Genomic DNA, 15569 nt, shown 5'->3' with positions numbered 1-15569 from the left:
CTGCCAGAATGCCCATGTACCGCGATTCATGAAGATTGTGCGCCCGATTGCCTGCATGTGTCGCTTCCCCGATCAGGTCCGTCGGAGTTCAGCATCTTCCTCCCGGTGTATGTAAGTGCATTGGACATCGCGATACAAATTGTTTGTTAAATCCTGCACGTTGTCCGAATCCATCAGCCCGCCCCCCAATTTGTGTCGCGTGAAAGCCGGCGCGATTGCGACACAATCCGATCATGTGTGATGCAATCCCCGAAAATCCCGAAAACCCGATTCAAATGCGGCCGCGGGACCTTAGTGAATAAGCCCCAATGTCTTCTATTGCTTGAAGTTAAGAAGTTAAAAATAAACATATCTTAGCACTAATGAGACTGATGTTGCATTTTCCTCCATCTGCTCACCGCACCTATCGAACTAGGAACTGAATGGAGCAGTATTTCCTTCTGTATTCTTTTCAAGTTGCGCTTTCATGGCACGAGTCTGTCATGTGAGCGCATCTCTGATAAAGCCTCTTCGTCTTACAACTGTTTTTGTCATAAGATTCAACGCTGCACATACGGAATGAAAGTGGAATTTGTGGGAGGTTTAACTTCAGTGGTTGGAATAAATGTGAGGAGAACGGAGAATAATACAGGCTAGGAGTGTGGCTGTGTCACATACTTTTTATCAGCTGCTTTCTATCGGTATTATAAATACAATTACCTGATTTTGCGCGACACAACAATAGTGAAGTTGTCAGGTAGCGGTGTTTTGCAGAATGGACAGCTCCTGTGGCTAGTTTGTAACCAATTATTTAGACAATCCCTGCAGAAGATATGCTTGCAGGAAAGGCATACTGGCTCGATTGGGTCACCATGGCAGATTGCACAGGTTATCATACCAAAGCTATAAAATAGAAAATAAAGGAACCAAGAAGAGAAGGATTATGAAAAAATAAAGACATCAAAAAGTTCTAGACACATATGATGACATGCTGTTAAGTTTTACACAATAAAGTATAGTCATATCATTGTCTTACGGAAGTACTAAAGTGTGTTTTTTTATATTGAAATACCTTGAAACAGTTTTGGAAACTTCATCTCTGCACATATGAAGAACTTTCACCACTACCGAAAAAGGCTTATAGGACTTTATATCCCTGAAGTCCTCCAGGCACTGAGAAGTAAAGAACCATGAACCTGTTAATTTCCATATATACTTTGGGGGTTATTTATCATTGGGTTTCCTGGCCTTTTTAGTCATAAAAAAAGTCTAAAAAAAATTGCATTTAAGGATTATTTCCACCTCTTTATTAAGATGGTGTAAACATAGAACTACTGCTATTGCAACATAGTCCAAAGCCAGATTCATGACTTGTGACTGACAAAATAAGGTCTCATAGTTACTCCAGTCCCCTGCTGGTGTAGGTTATGTGCTTGCACCTTTTTTTGCATTTTGAGACTTTTTGGAAAAAAAAATCCCAGACAGAAAATAGACCATAAGAACATTTATTAAAGGGCCAAAGCCACTTAATCTGATGGGCAGCTATCAGAACTATCAGAAGGAGCTGCCTAATGATAAATAACTCCCATTTACACTATATAGTAAATAAGATGTTTGATGCATCAATATCATAGCCCCTCTCCATTGTGATATATGGTGCACAGCCATTGCATATGGTCCACTTTACACATCATAGGGGACATATACAAATAAAATGCTACATGACAGAGTACAGACAGTCATATGGAACAATAGGAGTGAGGGCCCTGATCACAGGAGCTTACAGTCTATGAGGATGAAGGGGGTGACACAAGTAGTGTAAGAGGAACAGAATAAAATCATTTAATAACTAAAAATGCTGCAGCTTAAACCAGCCATCAGCAGCCATCTTGTATACAAGGTCCAAGGTCAATGGGACTCCAGAAAAGCCTGGAGCAAGAGAAATGTAATAGAAAGATCCAGGGAAGGAGACTCTGAAGGTGTGGTCAGAGAGAAAACCACGAGAGTACAGTGTCCTTCAGACCAAAGGAGCTTGGTTTCTTTCTGATGTTTGCTGGATAATAGACAGGAGGAGGGGTTAGTAAAAAGAGAGTTGAAATGTCATGCAGTTAGTGAGTGTGATAGGCTTGCTGATAGACTAATGCCCAACCTCCAAAGTTTCAAATGTGCTCTCAAAACCCATCGGATAGTCTGGGGAAGGGCATTCCAGAGAATTGGTGAAGCTCGGGGGAAGTCCTGGAGACACGTGTGAGAGGTGTGAAGGTAGAAATAATTCTAAGATCACTGGCAGATCGAAGAGCACGGGTTTGGCGATAGACTGAGAAGAGAGGTAGGGAGGTGCAACATTATGTGGAGCTTTGTGGAGGAGGATGATTATTTTACACAGTTTGGCACAAACTGGCTGCTGCAATAAGAATAGATTGGAGAGGAGAGAGTTTAGCGAGTCAAAGACCGATTATTAGGGAGTTACAGTAGTCTTGTCGAGAATGAATCAGAGCAACAATTAGCATTTTAGAGGTTTCAAATAAGAAATGGGCAGATTCTGGAGATATTTCTGAGATGCATGCGGCAAGATTGATCAGGAGATTGAATATGCGGTGCAAAGGAGAGGTCAGAGTCCAGCGCAACCCCAAGACAGCGGGCCTGCTGCCTCAGGGTTTTGGTGATCCCACAGTCTAAGATAGAGAGGTCAGAGTTGGGTTAGTTAGTAGATGGTGGAAAGACAAAAAGTTCAGTCTTAGAAAGATTACATTTCAAGAAGAGAGAGGACGTGATGTTAGAGACTGCAGAAAGACAATCACTAGTGTTCTGACGTAAGGCAGGAGTGATTTTACATGCAGACTTATATAGCTGGGTATCATTAGCATAGAGAATAGAATAATAACTTTATTATCCCCATAGGGGAAATTATTAGTGTCACTGAAAAGACCGCCATGTTGTTACATACAAAAATACAACCTGAGATTCGTATAAATACACACACATACAGATAAACATATATAAATTATAATATAAAAATTAAAAAGAACATATATCACTAATAAGAACCATCACACAGCACCTCCCATCTTGTTGGCTAAGCCAATCACAGAGGGGATAAAAGAGAGCTTAAATCTTTTAGTTTTACATTTAAGAAGAAGAAACCTGTCACTAAAATGGCTATGGCACCCATTAAGAATAGCTCCTATCACTCTCTATGGTGCTCAGCGCAAAATCCCAGGGTTTGGGCGGGGACTCTAAGCAGACACATTATAACCCATCTAGTTCTGTGGGGTGACAGTGTGGTTACATTATCAGGGTACAGGTGTATATACACTTTCATCTGGCTTATGACATTTTACTAACACACTGACACATAGAGAGATGAGACGGATGGGAGATGCATGAGATCCATTAGATGCCTATTACAGAGTCAGCACTGCTACATCTCTGTTCTTAGTCTCACAGATCTGTGTCTGCCTCCTGCTTCCCCTGGATCACTTATCTCCTTGTAGCTTGTAGTTTGCAGCTTGTCTCTCCTCACAATCTCCTGCCATGAAGTGAATCAGTGTCTGTGTCTGTGATCTCGTGTGCTAGGACTGCAAGCAAGACAGAGAAATCTCAGAAGCACAATCTCATTCAATGTGGCGGCAACTCGACCCCAAGTCTGAAGTTACAGGGCCGGCTCTACTGAAATTGTGTACAGCAGGACTGATGGAGACAGGTTGGACTTACATCTGTGAAATGCTGCATTTTTGTTAATAACAGTGAATTAGAGAATGTGTTATTTTGATTTGCTGAGTACATATAACAAACTAGTCTTTGTGGGAGGAATACCCCTTTTAAATGAGGTGTCAGTCAGAAACGACAGTGTCTGTAATTAAAGCTCCAAATTATTGTTAAACAGAGTTGAACATTTGTAAATTTCATAACGGTCTCCCAAAATACAATGTACATTGCAAATATATTCTATCAAGGTTATGAACGGTTTTACCTGTCCGAGAACACGTGTATGCTTATTTATGATTTGCTTCATTACTGGATCCTTAAGAAACTCATCAACTAGCACGTGTTCCATAAAGAGTGCCATGGAAAACACAGAATTCCAGTATAATCTGTATGGTTGGTACAGAGAATTAAATTGTCAGGATTACATATCAGAAAGCAGTGTAAATCCATACTCAGAATGCCTAAAAATAGCAGTTTACATAATAAGTGAAGAAACTGATTCAAGAGTTTGGTATATTAAGATTTCTAGGGAAATGCCCATCTACAATAAAGATTCAATTTTTTTACTAGACTACTACTAGTGGAGCCGCTTTTGAATTAACATAAATATTAACACATCCCTTTTATTTGCAAAAAAGAAAAATGGGAGCAAAAACAAACTCTAAATGTGTCTTCATGAGCACTTACCTAACATCCAACAGTTATATTACACATATAATAGACGGTAATAGACGGTCCCGTTGCGCCGAGTTCACCTCCTTCTTCCCGGTGCATGTAAGTGCTTGATCTTACGACACAAATCCTTTTTTAAATCCTGCGGTTTGTCCGAATCCGTCGTTGTCCAACGGCCCGCCCCCCGATTTCTATCGCATGCCAGCCGGCGTGATGCACCAAAATTCGATTGTGTGCGCCAAAATCCCGGGGCAATTCGTCATAAAACGGAAATATTCAGGAAACCCGACAAAAGTGTGGTGTCCGGACCCTTAGTAAATGAGCCCCAATGAGCTGAACAGTGCATTGTCTGACAATGATGTACTGTTCGCCATCACTGCTATAGAGCAATAACTGCCTTTAAGAAAAAACATTAAAATATCAAATCTTTATTTCATCATTAAAAACTAGGCCCAAAACAAAAATAGACAAAGAAAGCCCTGCAACTAATTTGTGCAATTACAGGCTTGGGTAACTCCTCTGGGAATATGTATATCAATCAGCCATACACATATAAGGGCATATTTATCAGGATGTGGCGCAGAGGCCCTGAAATAATCGCAAATGCTAGCCTATTGCTAGCATTACTAGCATTAGCGACTATTTGCTCCAATCTGCCACCTTCACGCCAGTGGGGCATGAAGGGGCGTGAAGGCGCGTTAGTGAATTCACTAAGATCTTGCGCCCGATATCCTGCATGTGTCGCTTCCCCGCTCAGTTCCAACAGAGTTCACCATCTTTTTAGTGCTGTATGTAAGTGCTTGGACTTGCGACACAATTTGAAAGTTAAATACCGCGCTCAGTCTGAATCAGTCGGATTTCCTGATGGCACGCCCCCCCCCCCCAAATTTGTGTTGCATGGAGGCCAACGCAGCGGCACCAAAAAGAATCGCGTGCGCCGAAATCCCAGCGCAGACACTTGTTAAATACCCGTGCAAGCCGTCTAATCCATGAAAATGGTGCACAGTCCAACGAAAGTGAGCTGCGCGACCCTTAGTAAATGAGCCCCAATGTGATGTATATAATACATCACAGTTAAAGCAAATCAAAAAGCTGATTTGTCAGCATTATTGCAAAGATGTGCTTCAGGCTGGCCACAATGAAAGGCCAGCGTATGATAGCGCCGCCACTGCATATTAAAACTCACTGGCCGCAGCAAAGGCTCAGTCGGCCGCGCCCCCCCCCCTCACGCGCCTTCACGTCCCTTCATGCCCCACTGGCGTGAAGGTGGCAGATTGGAGCAAATAGTCGCTAATGCTAGTAATGCTAGCAATAGGCTAGCATTTGCGATTATTTCAGGGCCTCTGCGCCACATCCTGATAAATATGCCCTTATATGTGTATGGCTGATTGATATACGTATTCCCAGAGGAGTTACCCAAGCCTGTAATTGCACAAATTAGTTGCAGGGCTTTCTTTGTCTATTTTTGTTTTGGGCCTAGTTTTTAATGATGAAATAAAGATTTGATATTTTAATGTTTTTTCTTAAAGGCAGTTATTGCTCTATAGCAGTGATGGCGAACCTTTTGGAGACAGAGTGCCCAAACTACAAGCTAATTCCACTTATTACCGTGAAGTGCCAACATGCCTTTTTAAGAAGTAACTTATTGTTACCTGTTCTTCCACATCTTTCAATCGTATTGGCCCCCTGAGGCCACCAATACAGTTAAAAGAAGGAGGGAAAATCCAGACTCTCATTATAGCTTCTTTCCAGGGTCTCTCTGTATAGGAAAAACAGAGGGTCCAGCAGGATGATCTCCAAAGATAATGCAGACCTGTCCACACCTTCTCACTTTTCCCGCATTTCCAAACAGACAATGAAGTGTGACTTTAATATAGCATTGAGAGCAGCATCTCTTTAGTTGCCTGGACTGCAGGAAGATTTGGTGGATTTGCTCATATTTGGTGAACTCTGTCCTGGGGCAATGGTCTGAGTGCCCACAGAAATGGCTCAGAGTGCCACTTCTGGCACCCGTGCCATAGGTTCGCCATAACTGCTCCCCAGGTTTTTTCTTTTCTTTCTAGAGATGGAAAACCACTTTAAGCTGTAAAAAAAAACTCTACCTGACTTGTTCAATACGAGATTTACATCCAGGACTGTAGTCTTTCAGATATTCTTCTGAACAAATAAGTTCAATCGGCATTTGCATGTTCTTCACTTTGCATATCCAGTCTTTTGGGTTTAGTTGTTTCATGCTGTCTTTTAAAATTTCCAAACATAATACGGCAGCAACTACATCAAGAGCCTAGAATTACAATGAAGAGTAATAATATGCAAAATCAAGAAAGTATGATAGACCATGGACAAAAATTAATTTTAATTACCAATATTACTGACATTTAAAGATAACATTCCTACTGAGGCCTCACATGCCATTTCACATTGGTTCCAAACACCAGAACATATTAAAGCCTAATGCTGAAGACAGAAAATCAAAGTCAATGTCATAGATGTATTTGAATTAATCTTTAAAGTGCATCTACCACCAGAATCAAGGATTGTAAACCAAGCACACTTACATGCTGGTGTGTTAACCCTAGTTTTTACAAAAAAAAGGCTTTTAAAATTATGCAAATTAGCCTTTTTTCTTAAAAGCAAGGGCAAAAAAAGAGAAGCAGATCCTGCCAAAGGGGGCACACAGTGTGCTTGGATTACAATCCTTCATCCTGGTGGTTGATGTCCTTTAAAGGAAATCTACCATTTGCTTTTATGCATTATGAACCAAACATACCTTGAGAATGCTGTAGCTACACTGATGCAGAAACATATCTTATTAAATACATGAACTGAGTGGTTTTGCTGAAAAAACTATTATAAAATTATGATAATGAGGCTCTGTCGCTCCTGTGGCTGCCCCAGCGCTTCTCCTCTTACCCTAATTATGCACTGCTCCAGAGAACGCTGTAATCACTGTGTTGTCCCTGACAGGCAATAATAATCAATCACTGTACCATCCCCCAACTGTTGAGTAAGAGTCATCCAGCTCAGGTTGATTAGTCCTGCCTGGACAGTTCAGGAACCTCTGTGTAATGTGTTTACGTTCCGCAGCCAGCTTTCCCAAGGTCCTGAATTTTATCATTGTTTTTTGAGCAAAACTAATCGTTTCAGGGATTAAACAAGTGTTTCTGCATAAGTGTAGGAACAGCATTCTTAAGGTGTGTTTGGTTCACAATGCATAAAAACAAATGGTAGATTTCTACCAAACAGCATAAAAAAGTTAGGGTTTTTTTTGTACTGCTTTCTTGACAGGAATATTAGACTTAGAGTGATGCAAGAAACATGCTTTCTGCAGCACTCTGTCTCTGTGTGACCAACATGGAATTTTTAATAAGTGTGAAATATATTTGTCCTTTTTTCGGCTGCAGTCACATGAATGTATACGGTGGCGAACTGAAAAGTGGGAGGGTTGAGCGCTGCTCACCCCTCCCCTCTCCATAGGAAGAAGCACCGCATGGCTGTAAGCACGAGGAAAGGAAGCATGCTCTATCCTTTCCCTTCGTACAGTACGTGCTACACATAAATAAAATCCAATGCTTTTAATACTTATTTCATGCCTGCCCAGGACTACTCCCTAAGAGCCTCTTCAAGGGTATTAATAGCATCCTCAGATCCTTCTATTGGCAAGGAGGCTCCCCGTGTTGTAGTCTAGCTTTGCTCCAGGCACTTAAGTTTCTGGGTGGGTTGGAGGCTCCTGATTTATATTTATACTTTTTGGACGCCCAGATGATGTATGCACAGTGGTGGACAGACATTGACATAGGCAATGCCGCCACTGCTCTACTGGGGGGCATAGTGGGTCTTGCAAAGCTCTCACAAATGTGCTTTATCGCTATAAATCTCCATCCAACGTTCCACTCCCTATGCACAGTGGCAGTGTGCTGGCGTAGGGAGAAAATACTGGTTACAGATGACAGCTACCCCTTCTTTCGCCTACGACCCCACTGTGGCTCAATCCATGGCTCCCTCATCTCCTCTCCTTCCTGGGTTGGACAATGTGATGGGCAGCAGGGGTGAAATTAACTGGCCAACTCCTATCTACAAATGCTGAATTGCTTAGCTTTACTGAGATACGGGAGAAACATAATGTGCTCACAACAGCCGCCTTTCACTACACACAATTACGACTTTTCAAAGCTGAAGAATCTGATGAGCACCCCAGACCTCCCTAAACCACTCACGCAGGTATACAGTCTTATACAATAGCAAAGGACTAGACCTTTTGATAAAGCACTGGAATGTTGGAGGAATGACATCCCTGACCTGTCTGATGATGACTGGCCGGAGGTTGAATTGTGAGGGACTTCCTAATCCAATCTGAATTCTTACAGTTTGTCTCTTGGGTGTTATGAACAAAGTCATCAATGGTCACTACGACAAAATCTTTTTCCTTTTTATGTTATATTATGCCAGAAAAGTGGTAATGATGTCCTGGAAGGATCAGGACCCGCCCGCCCTGAAAAGATGGATGAGGGAATACGCATGGATGTCAAATGTCTCACGTCTGTTTAAATTTCAAATATCAACGGATATTTAAAAAAATAAATAAATTTTAAAAAACCACCAATTCTTACCATTTGATCTGTGATTATGGGATTGCGGTCATCAATTTGTTTCTCAAGGGATGTAAGCACTGAAGGACTGAGCGCCAGAATCCTGCTTAGGTTTTGCAGTCTGTGCTGGAATGTATTGTATCCGATATGAACCCATGGAAGAGTCAACTGCTCACTCCCTTTATTGACTCTTATTTCTTCAATACATGTAGAAAGAGCATGTTCCATCACCTGAAACACGCAGAGGTAACATGGAGTTTGGGCAAAGGGTCTACATCATGTTATATTATACCTACATTTCGTAACAAGTTCTGACCTCACCTTCAGTTCTGTAGGAGAGGATATAGTCATAGTCATAAGGATAAAGTCTCGCTGATAATGCAAGAGCAGATTTTTCTGTTCATCCATTTCTTTTAAGGAGATAAAATTCCCTAATGGGGTCTGTAAGAAGATATTCACAAATTGCTTTTCACGACCTAAATATGTAAAAGATAAAACACATATGTATAATACATATCATCTTTCCAAATATTTCACTCTACTCCCGATTCCATTACAACCAATGCAACCTTGGCCACTTGCTCATGATATAGGCATGCATAGGCATTATTAACACTTACCCTGTTGAAGTCAAAGCATAAGAAATTATTGCCCTTCCCACCCACAGGAATGGGCAAGATTGGTGTAATGGTGTGAGAACCTTATAGCTGAGAGCATGTGGTGTCTGGGCTGGAGTAAGGATAAAGAATCAGGGAGATGAGGGAATGGAGAATATCTTCATACACTTAACCCCCCAGTGTAAGAGGCAAGCTAAGGAAGAAGTGTTAAAGTAAAACTATTGCTTTTAAGGAAGATATTCCCTGAAACAAGGTATGAGATATACTGATTAAGAGAGATGTGAAGCCCCCTATACACATTAAATGTAAATCAGTTGAATCCAACAATTTTGGTAGGTTCAGCCTACCATCTATGTATGTTGCCTTCTGACCCCTCCCAAATAGTAGATATTAGGGGTGTTAAAGGACATCTACCACCAGGATCAAGGACTGTAAACTAAGCACACTGACAAACTGTTGTTCACCCCCTCTGGCAGGATCTGCTCTCCTTTTATCTTATTTCCTGTTGGTTTTTTTTAGGATGTTTAAATTATGCAAATGAGCCTGATGGGCTCTATGGCTATATGCATAATTTTTAAAGCCTTTTATTTTTAAAAACAAGGGCATAAAAAGGTTAAAGAAAAATGGATCCTGCTACAGGGGGCAGTGTGCTTGGTTTGTAATCCTTTTATCCTGTTGGTAGATGTCTGTAATAAATCTGGCCAGGGGCGGGAGGCATTATACTACTAAAATCCCCCACTTCCCTCCAGCCTCATCCCAATTAGCATAATAGAGCTAGCTATAGTGTTATCTAACACTACAAATGCTGCAGAGGAACTCTGGCTTGGTAGGGGGTCGAGCTTCAAAGCATTTCCCCAGTCCTGGCGACTCTCAGAGGCTTCCCTCCAATTTTTAAACAGGAGACACTGGGGCAGATTTACTTACCCGGTCCATTCGCGATCCAGCGGCGCGTTCTCTGTGGTGGATTCGGGTCCGGCCGGGATTTACTAAGGTAGTTCCTGCTGCGCTGAAGTCCGCTGAAATGCACTCAAGTACCTATACTTGGTGAAGGTAAGTGCAAGCTCCGTGACACTTTTTGTTTTTTAAATGCGGCGGTTTTTCCGAATCCGTCGGGTTTTCATTCGGCCACGCCCCCCGTTTTCCATCGCGTGCATGCCAGCGCCGATGCACCAAAATCCCGAGGCAATTCAGGGGAAATCGGTGCAAAACAGAAATATTTGGGTAACACGTCGGGAAAACGCAAATCGGGCCCTTAGTAAATGACCCCCAATGAGTCATAAAACTTTCACACCAATATGTTGGTTATGGAGTTATGATCAATCGCAGCCCAAGGGGAACTACATTTTTGGGGATCACAGTGCCCCAATTCCCAAGGCTCTAGCATTCTTGGGTCCAGAGAACTAAATATCTCTGGATAGGACCATAGCAAATGGGTCAGGTTTGGTATGAATGATACCAGAACCCTGACCCTACGACTTCTCCTTGAGAAGCTGTGACTTCTCCAAGTTTCTAGACTTAATACCAGGTAGGAGGGACTTATGAGCCCTCCTGGGGGGGTGCAGAGGTGTGTCTGCACCTAATATAATCAGAATACCCCTGATGCTTTCGTCTTTTGTTTGGGAAACCATTTACCATCAAGTGCAGAGGAAAGATCTTCGGGTATGGACTATCAGGTTCCATTAGGCCCACCAATAAGGTAACTAACATACGGATTGCTGATACTTGTAGTGGTACCTGTGTATTTGTACTCTGTATATCTATTACTGTTTGTCTAGTGTCCACTTAAGGCAATTAAATGTAAAATTTAAAATTGGTGTTGCTCTTTTATCTCAATCCACGAACCCCACGTTCGTGTCTCGGTTATATACATGCTACTGGGTTGGTTCCTCACCCTATATAATCCCCTTATGGACTTGGCTTACATTAAATGAGAACTGGTGGCAGCTTAATTGGGTTGATAAGGTCCACCCTAATTTCTTTATTATGACAAAGCTGCAGGAGCATAACTACAGGGGTAGCAGCCAGAGCAGCTGCTATGGGCCCGAAGTGTCAGGAGGACCTACAACCTCTAAATAATGGAGGATGTGAACCATTATATATATAATATGCTAATATAACAGTGCACATCTTTCATAGTAGTTCAGATAAGAAACGTTGGGGAAGGGGACAGCACAAGAAATCTCTCATCTCTGTCAACTTCCCCCAATGATGTCAGCAGCTACTGATAAGAAGCTGCCTGACAATTTGTAAATATAAATGTATGTGTTTGTATATGTAAAATATATATGCTGTATATGTTATGTGTGTATATGGTACAGAATGTATGTGTGTACATGGTGTATGTATACTATAAGTTTGTGTTTGCTGTGCATATACTGTATATATAAAGGTACAGATGTACATAAGACTACATACTTGTGTGCATACAAGTGTACACGTGTGGGTGTGTAAGTGTATAAATGTGTGTGAAGGAGTGTAGATCTATACGTTATTGTATAAATCTGTGTAAGCGTATATAGATAGATTTTTGGGAGGAAAGGCGTATTTCTTGTTTTATGTTACAAACAGGCTGGCTGTCTACAGTATCATGATCCTTACTACTGTGTATTATGTATACCACATTTACCTCTATTGAGAAATTAACTGATCAGTTGACACAATTACATTGCACCTGCAATTGTCTTAATACGGAGAATAATATGCTGTAGCTGGCTGTCTTGTTCAAGTTTATTTTTAATTTAAAAAATTTGAAAAGTGAATTTAAAAAAAATTAAAAAATAAATAAGATCCAATGCAACTGGTTGGTCCCTCATCATAGCATTTCATTGTTTATGAAGGAATCCCCTAGATGGAATATGCATGGATGGCAAACGTTTGGGCCCGAAGTGTCAGGAGGACCTACAACCTCTAAATAATGGAGGATGTGAACCATTATATATATAATATGCTAATATAACAGTGCACATCTTTCATAGTAGTTCAGATAAGAAACGTTGGGGAAGGGGACAGCACAAGAAATCTCTCATTTCTGTCAACTTCCCCCAATGATGTCAGCAGCTACTGATAAGAAGCTGCCTGACAATTTGTAAATATAAATGTATGTGTTTGTATATGTAAAATATATATGCTGTATATGTTATGTGTGTATATGGTACAGAATGTATGTGTGTACATGGTGTATGTATACTATAAGTTTGTAAGGAGTGTAGATCTATACGTTATTGTATAAATCTGTGTAAGCGTATATAGATAGATTTTTGGGAGGAAAGGGAGCTCTATGCAGGAGTCTGTATGGGGCCCAGCCGCTCCTAGTTATACCTCTGCAAAGGTGTCTTGTACTTTTTTCCAATTACACATTTAGAACCACCCAGCAGTCGCAGCTACTTCCTTGACTATTAAAATTTAATAGGTCAGCCCTATTTGTTACCAGCAAATGCTTTTTTTTTATTATTATTGCTTTGTGAACCTGACACTGAAGGTGGAACATAAAATCCAGAACTCATTTAGTTGCTAAAGAAGTTGAACAACTTTTCAATCTTGGTTGTTTGAAATACTACAAATTTTCCCTGCCCCTCCATTTATTGATAAGGGTGCGTAGAGGAGGGAAAGTCATCTTTCTTCGTCATATTAATCTGCCGAAAATAATTGAAGTGAATGCTAGTGAGTTGGTTTTACTGCTGAAGATGTGTGCGTATTATGAACATCACTGATTGTTTCCTCCAGTGGCGCTCCTTCAGACTAATGGAGCAATGCTCCATTAGTCTGACGGAGCAACGAGGGGTCTCATGGAGGTACGTGAGACCCGATCGGACACCTCGTTTTCGTGATATGTGGGGGACCCCCACTGATCAGCGAGTCAGGCCCGATCCTGTAGAAAGGGCCTAACTTCTGTTCACGGGAAAACCCCTTTAAATCTAATAAAATATCTTGCCACTCAAAATCATTGTAAATTTGATCAATACAACTATATCCACATTACACATATGCAGGGTAAATGTTACCTTCTGAGCAAATAATGTGCTGAGCCTTGGTCCAAATGTCTTCAAGATAATCTTTAATTGTCCAGCTAAAAGGTACATGGTTGTGCTCAAAATCAGTAATATTCATGTTATTCTTCACCAGAATGGTTTCAGTCTGGGAGCTACAGAAGAAGTAACATTTTACTTACATTATACAGTATGTACATATTGAAATATTATGAACAAAATATATAGCAATGAAAATTAAAATGTAAAAATATCAGATCAAACACCAATCACTACATATGTCACACTGAATGGTTTAGTACTAGCAAATGGAGTCAGAGTAATTATATTAAAAAATCCTAAAGGATTACCATCAAATGTAAGCATGTATAAACCAGGGACACATTACTCATAGATCCTGGCTCTATGACTGTGGTAATCTTATGTGTGTTATCCATGGCTTGCTTCCTTCTAACATTAACATTTAGAATTATGCTAATGAGTCTGAAGGGTTACTGAGCGATTCCCAGAGCCCCTCCATGCTGCAGATTCACAGGTTGTTACACTGTCTCACTCTTCCCTTCTGCTCCTGTTCAATACTCCAACCTTCTCTCTCCCGGTTGTAATCTTACTGTAGCAGAGGAAGTTTCAACAAATGGTGTAAAGAAGGGCAAGTATTCCTGCCCATTGTAACAGCCTGTGAATCTACAGCACAGAGGGGCTCTGGGAAACGCCCCTGCAGCCCTTCAGGCTCATTAGCATAAGTTTAAACGTTGGTTTTAAAAGAAAGGAGGCCATGGATAACAAGTACAAGAAGATTACCACCGACTTAGATATACTTAGGTTGGAGGGAGGAGTTCAGGAGAACATACACAAAAAATCTTGTCTGGCAGAATTTTGTGAGGAATTGGGCTGGGTAGATGTTTGGAGGGTTAAGTATGAAGTAGAAGGAAGTACCATGCCCTCTCTAGGATAGATCTATGCCTCTATGACTATGTTACTATCAACAAGAGTCAGACCGTGACTTAAATAATTTGGATTTTTGTGCTATGTCACAGTACCTCGATTAGCTCCAAAATTCAGGAAGCAGGATACAAACTCTTAGGTAAGTGGTACAGAGTACTACTAGGTTATATACATATCTTTCCGCAGGTTTCTGCCACTTATTGGAAATGCAGAGAGGGGGAGGGAACCTTACTTCATGTATTCTGGTCTTGTCATATTCTCAACCCATTTTGGCTGGAGCTACAGCTTCTCATCTCACTGATTTGTCGAGACTCAGTCACATTGGACCCTCCTCTCCTCCTCCATCACAGTGACATTTCGACCCAGACTTATAAGCGCTCCTTATTTGTGATCATTGCTGCATGCTCCTGTGTCCCGATTCACTGGAAACAGACCACCCCTCCTACAATAGCCGCGTGGGTTACGAAAGTAAATGACATCATACCCAAGGGGGACCTTACTTCGTCTATTTATAGTACACAAGCCAAATTCTATAAGACCTAGCAGCCATGGATCCTGCTTCAGCAGCCTGCGGAGTACAGTTCTATTAGTTGAAATCGTAGATTTATTAAGTATATTTATTATATATTGTACTTATTGTACTACTCCTGCAGACTTGATAAAGATGAGAATTAGGGGAGATTTGATCTTTAGAAGATGTGGAGTTTTCGGTGCCGATTCGATTTTCTCCACATGATATGGGGCAGTCTTGAAATCGCACATTTTTAGAAAAACATACTGTATATGAATATGATCTAAGTGTATCAAGACTGAATTTAAAACGTTCTATCTGTCTTTCCATTGGTGGTTTTATCAATGATTCCAATGCAGGGCAGCACGGCTTAGTGGTTAGCATGACAGCCTCGCAGCGCTGGGGACCTGAGTTCAAGTCCCAGGGTCAACATCTGCAAAGAGTTTGTACTGTATGTTCTCTCCGTGTTTGTGTGGGTTTTCTCCAGTTTCCTCCCACACTCCAAAACATACATGTAGGTTGATTAGATAGGGACAGGGACCAATTTGGCAAAAACGCTGTG

The 15569-nt window shown here is 41.2% G+C and overlaps 1 protein-coding gene across 1 annotated transcript in view; it reads right to left on the bottom strand.

Moving 5' to 3' along the window:
* Positions 1-15569, bottom strand: part of LOC140126320 (E3 ubiquitin-protein ligase RNF213-like) — a 218326-nt gene that overhangs the window by 67095 nt on the left and 135662 nt on the right. The window contains exons 35-41 of the mRNA XM_072145609.1: positions 13567-13706; positions 9270-9424; positions 8970-9179; positions 6462-6643; positions 3953-4073; positions 1052-1152; positions 700-882 (exon numbers count right to left, since the gene is read on the bottom strand). Coding sequence (XP_072001710.1) covers positions 700-882; positions 1052-1152; positions 3953-4073; positions 6462-6643; positions 8970-9179; positions 9270-9424; positions 13567-13706 — 1092 coding nt within the window. The remainder of the gene's footprint in view (positions 1-699; positions 883-1051; positions 1153-3952; positions 4074-6461; positions 6644-8969; positions 9180-9269; positions 9425-13566; positions 13707-15569) is intronic.

This window comes from Engystomops pustulosus, chromosome 4 (genome assembly GCF_040894005.1).
Source record: "Engystomops pustulosus chromosome 4, aEngPut4.maternal, whole genome shotgun sequence".
NCBI lineage: Eukaryota > Metazoa > Chordata > Amphibia > Anura > Leptodactylidae > Engystomops > Engystomops pustulosus.
The sequence above is the reverse complement of the archived record's forward strand: the minus strand, read 5'-3'. Positions and strand labels throughout refer to the sequence as shown.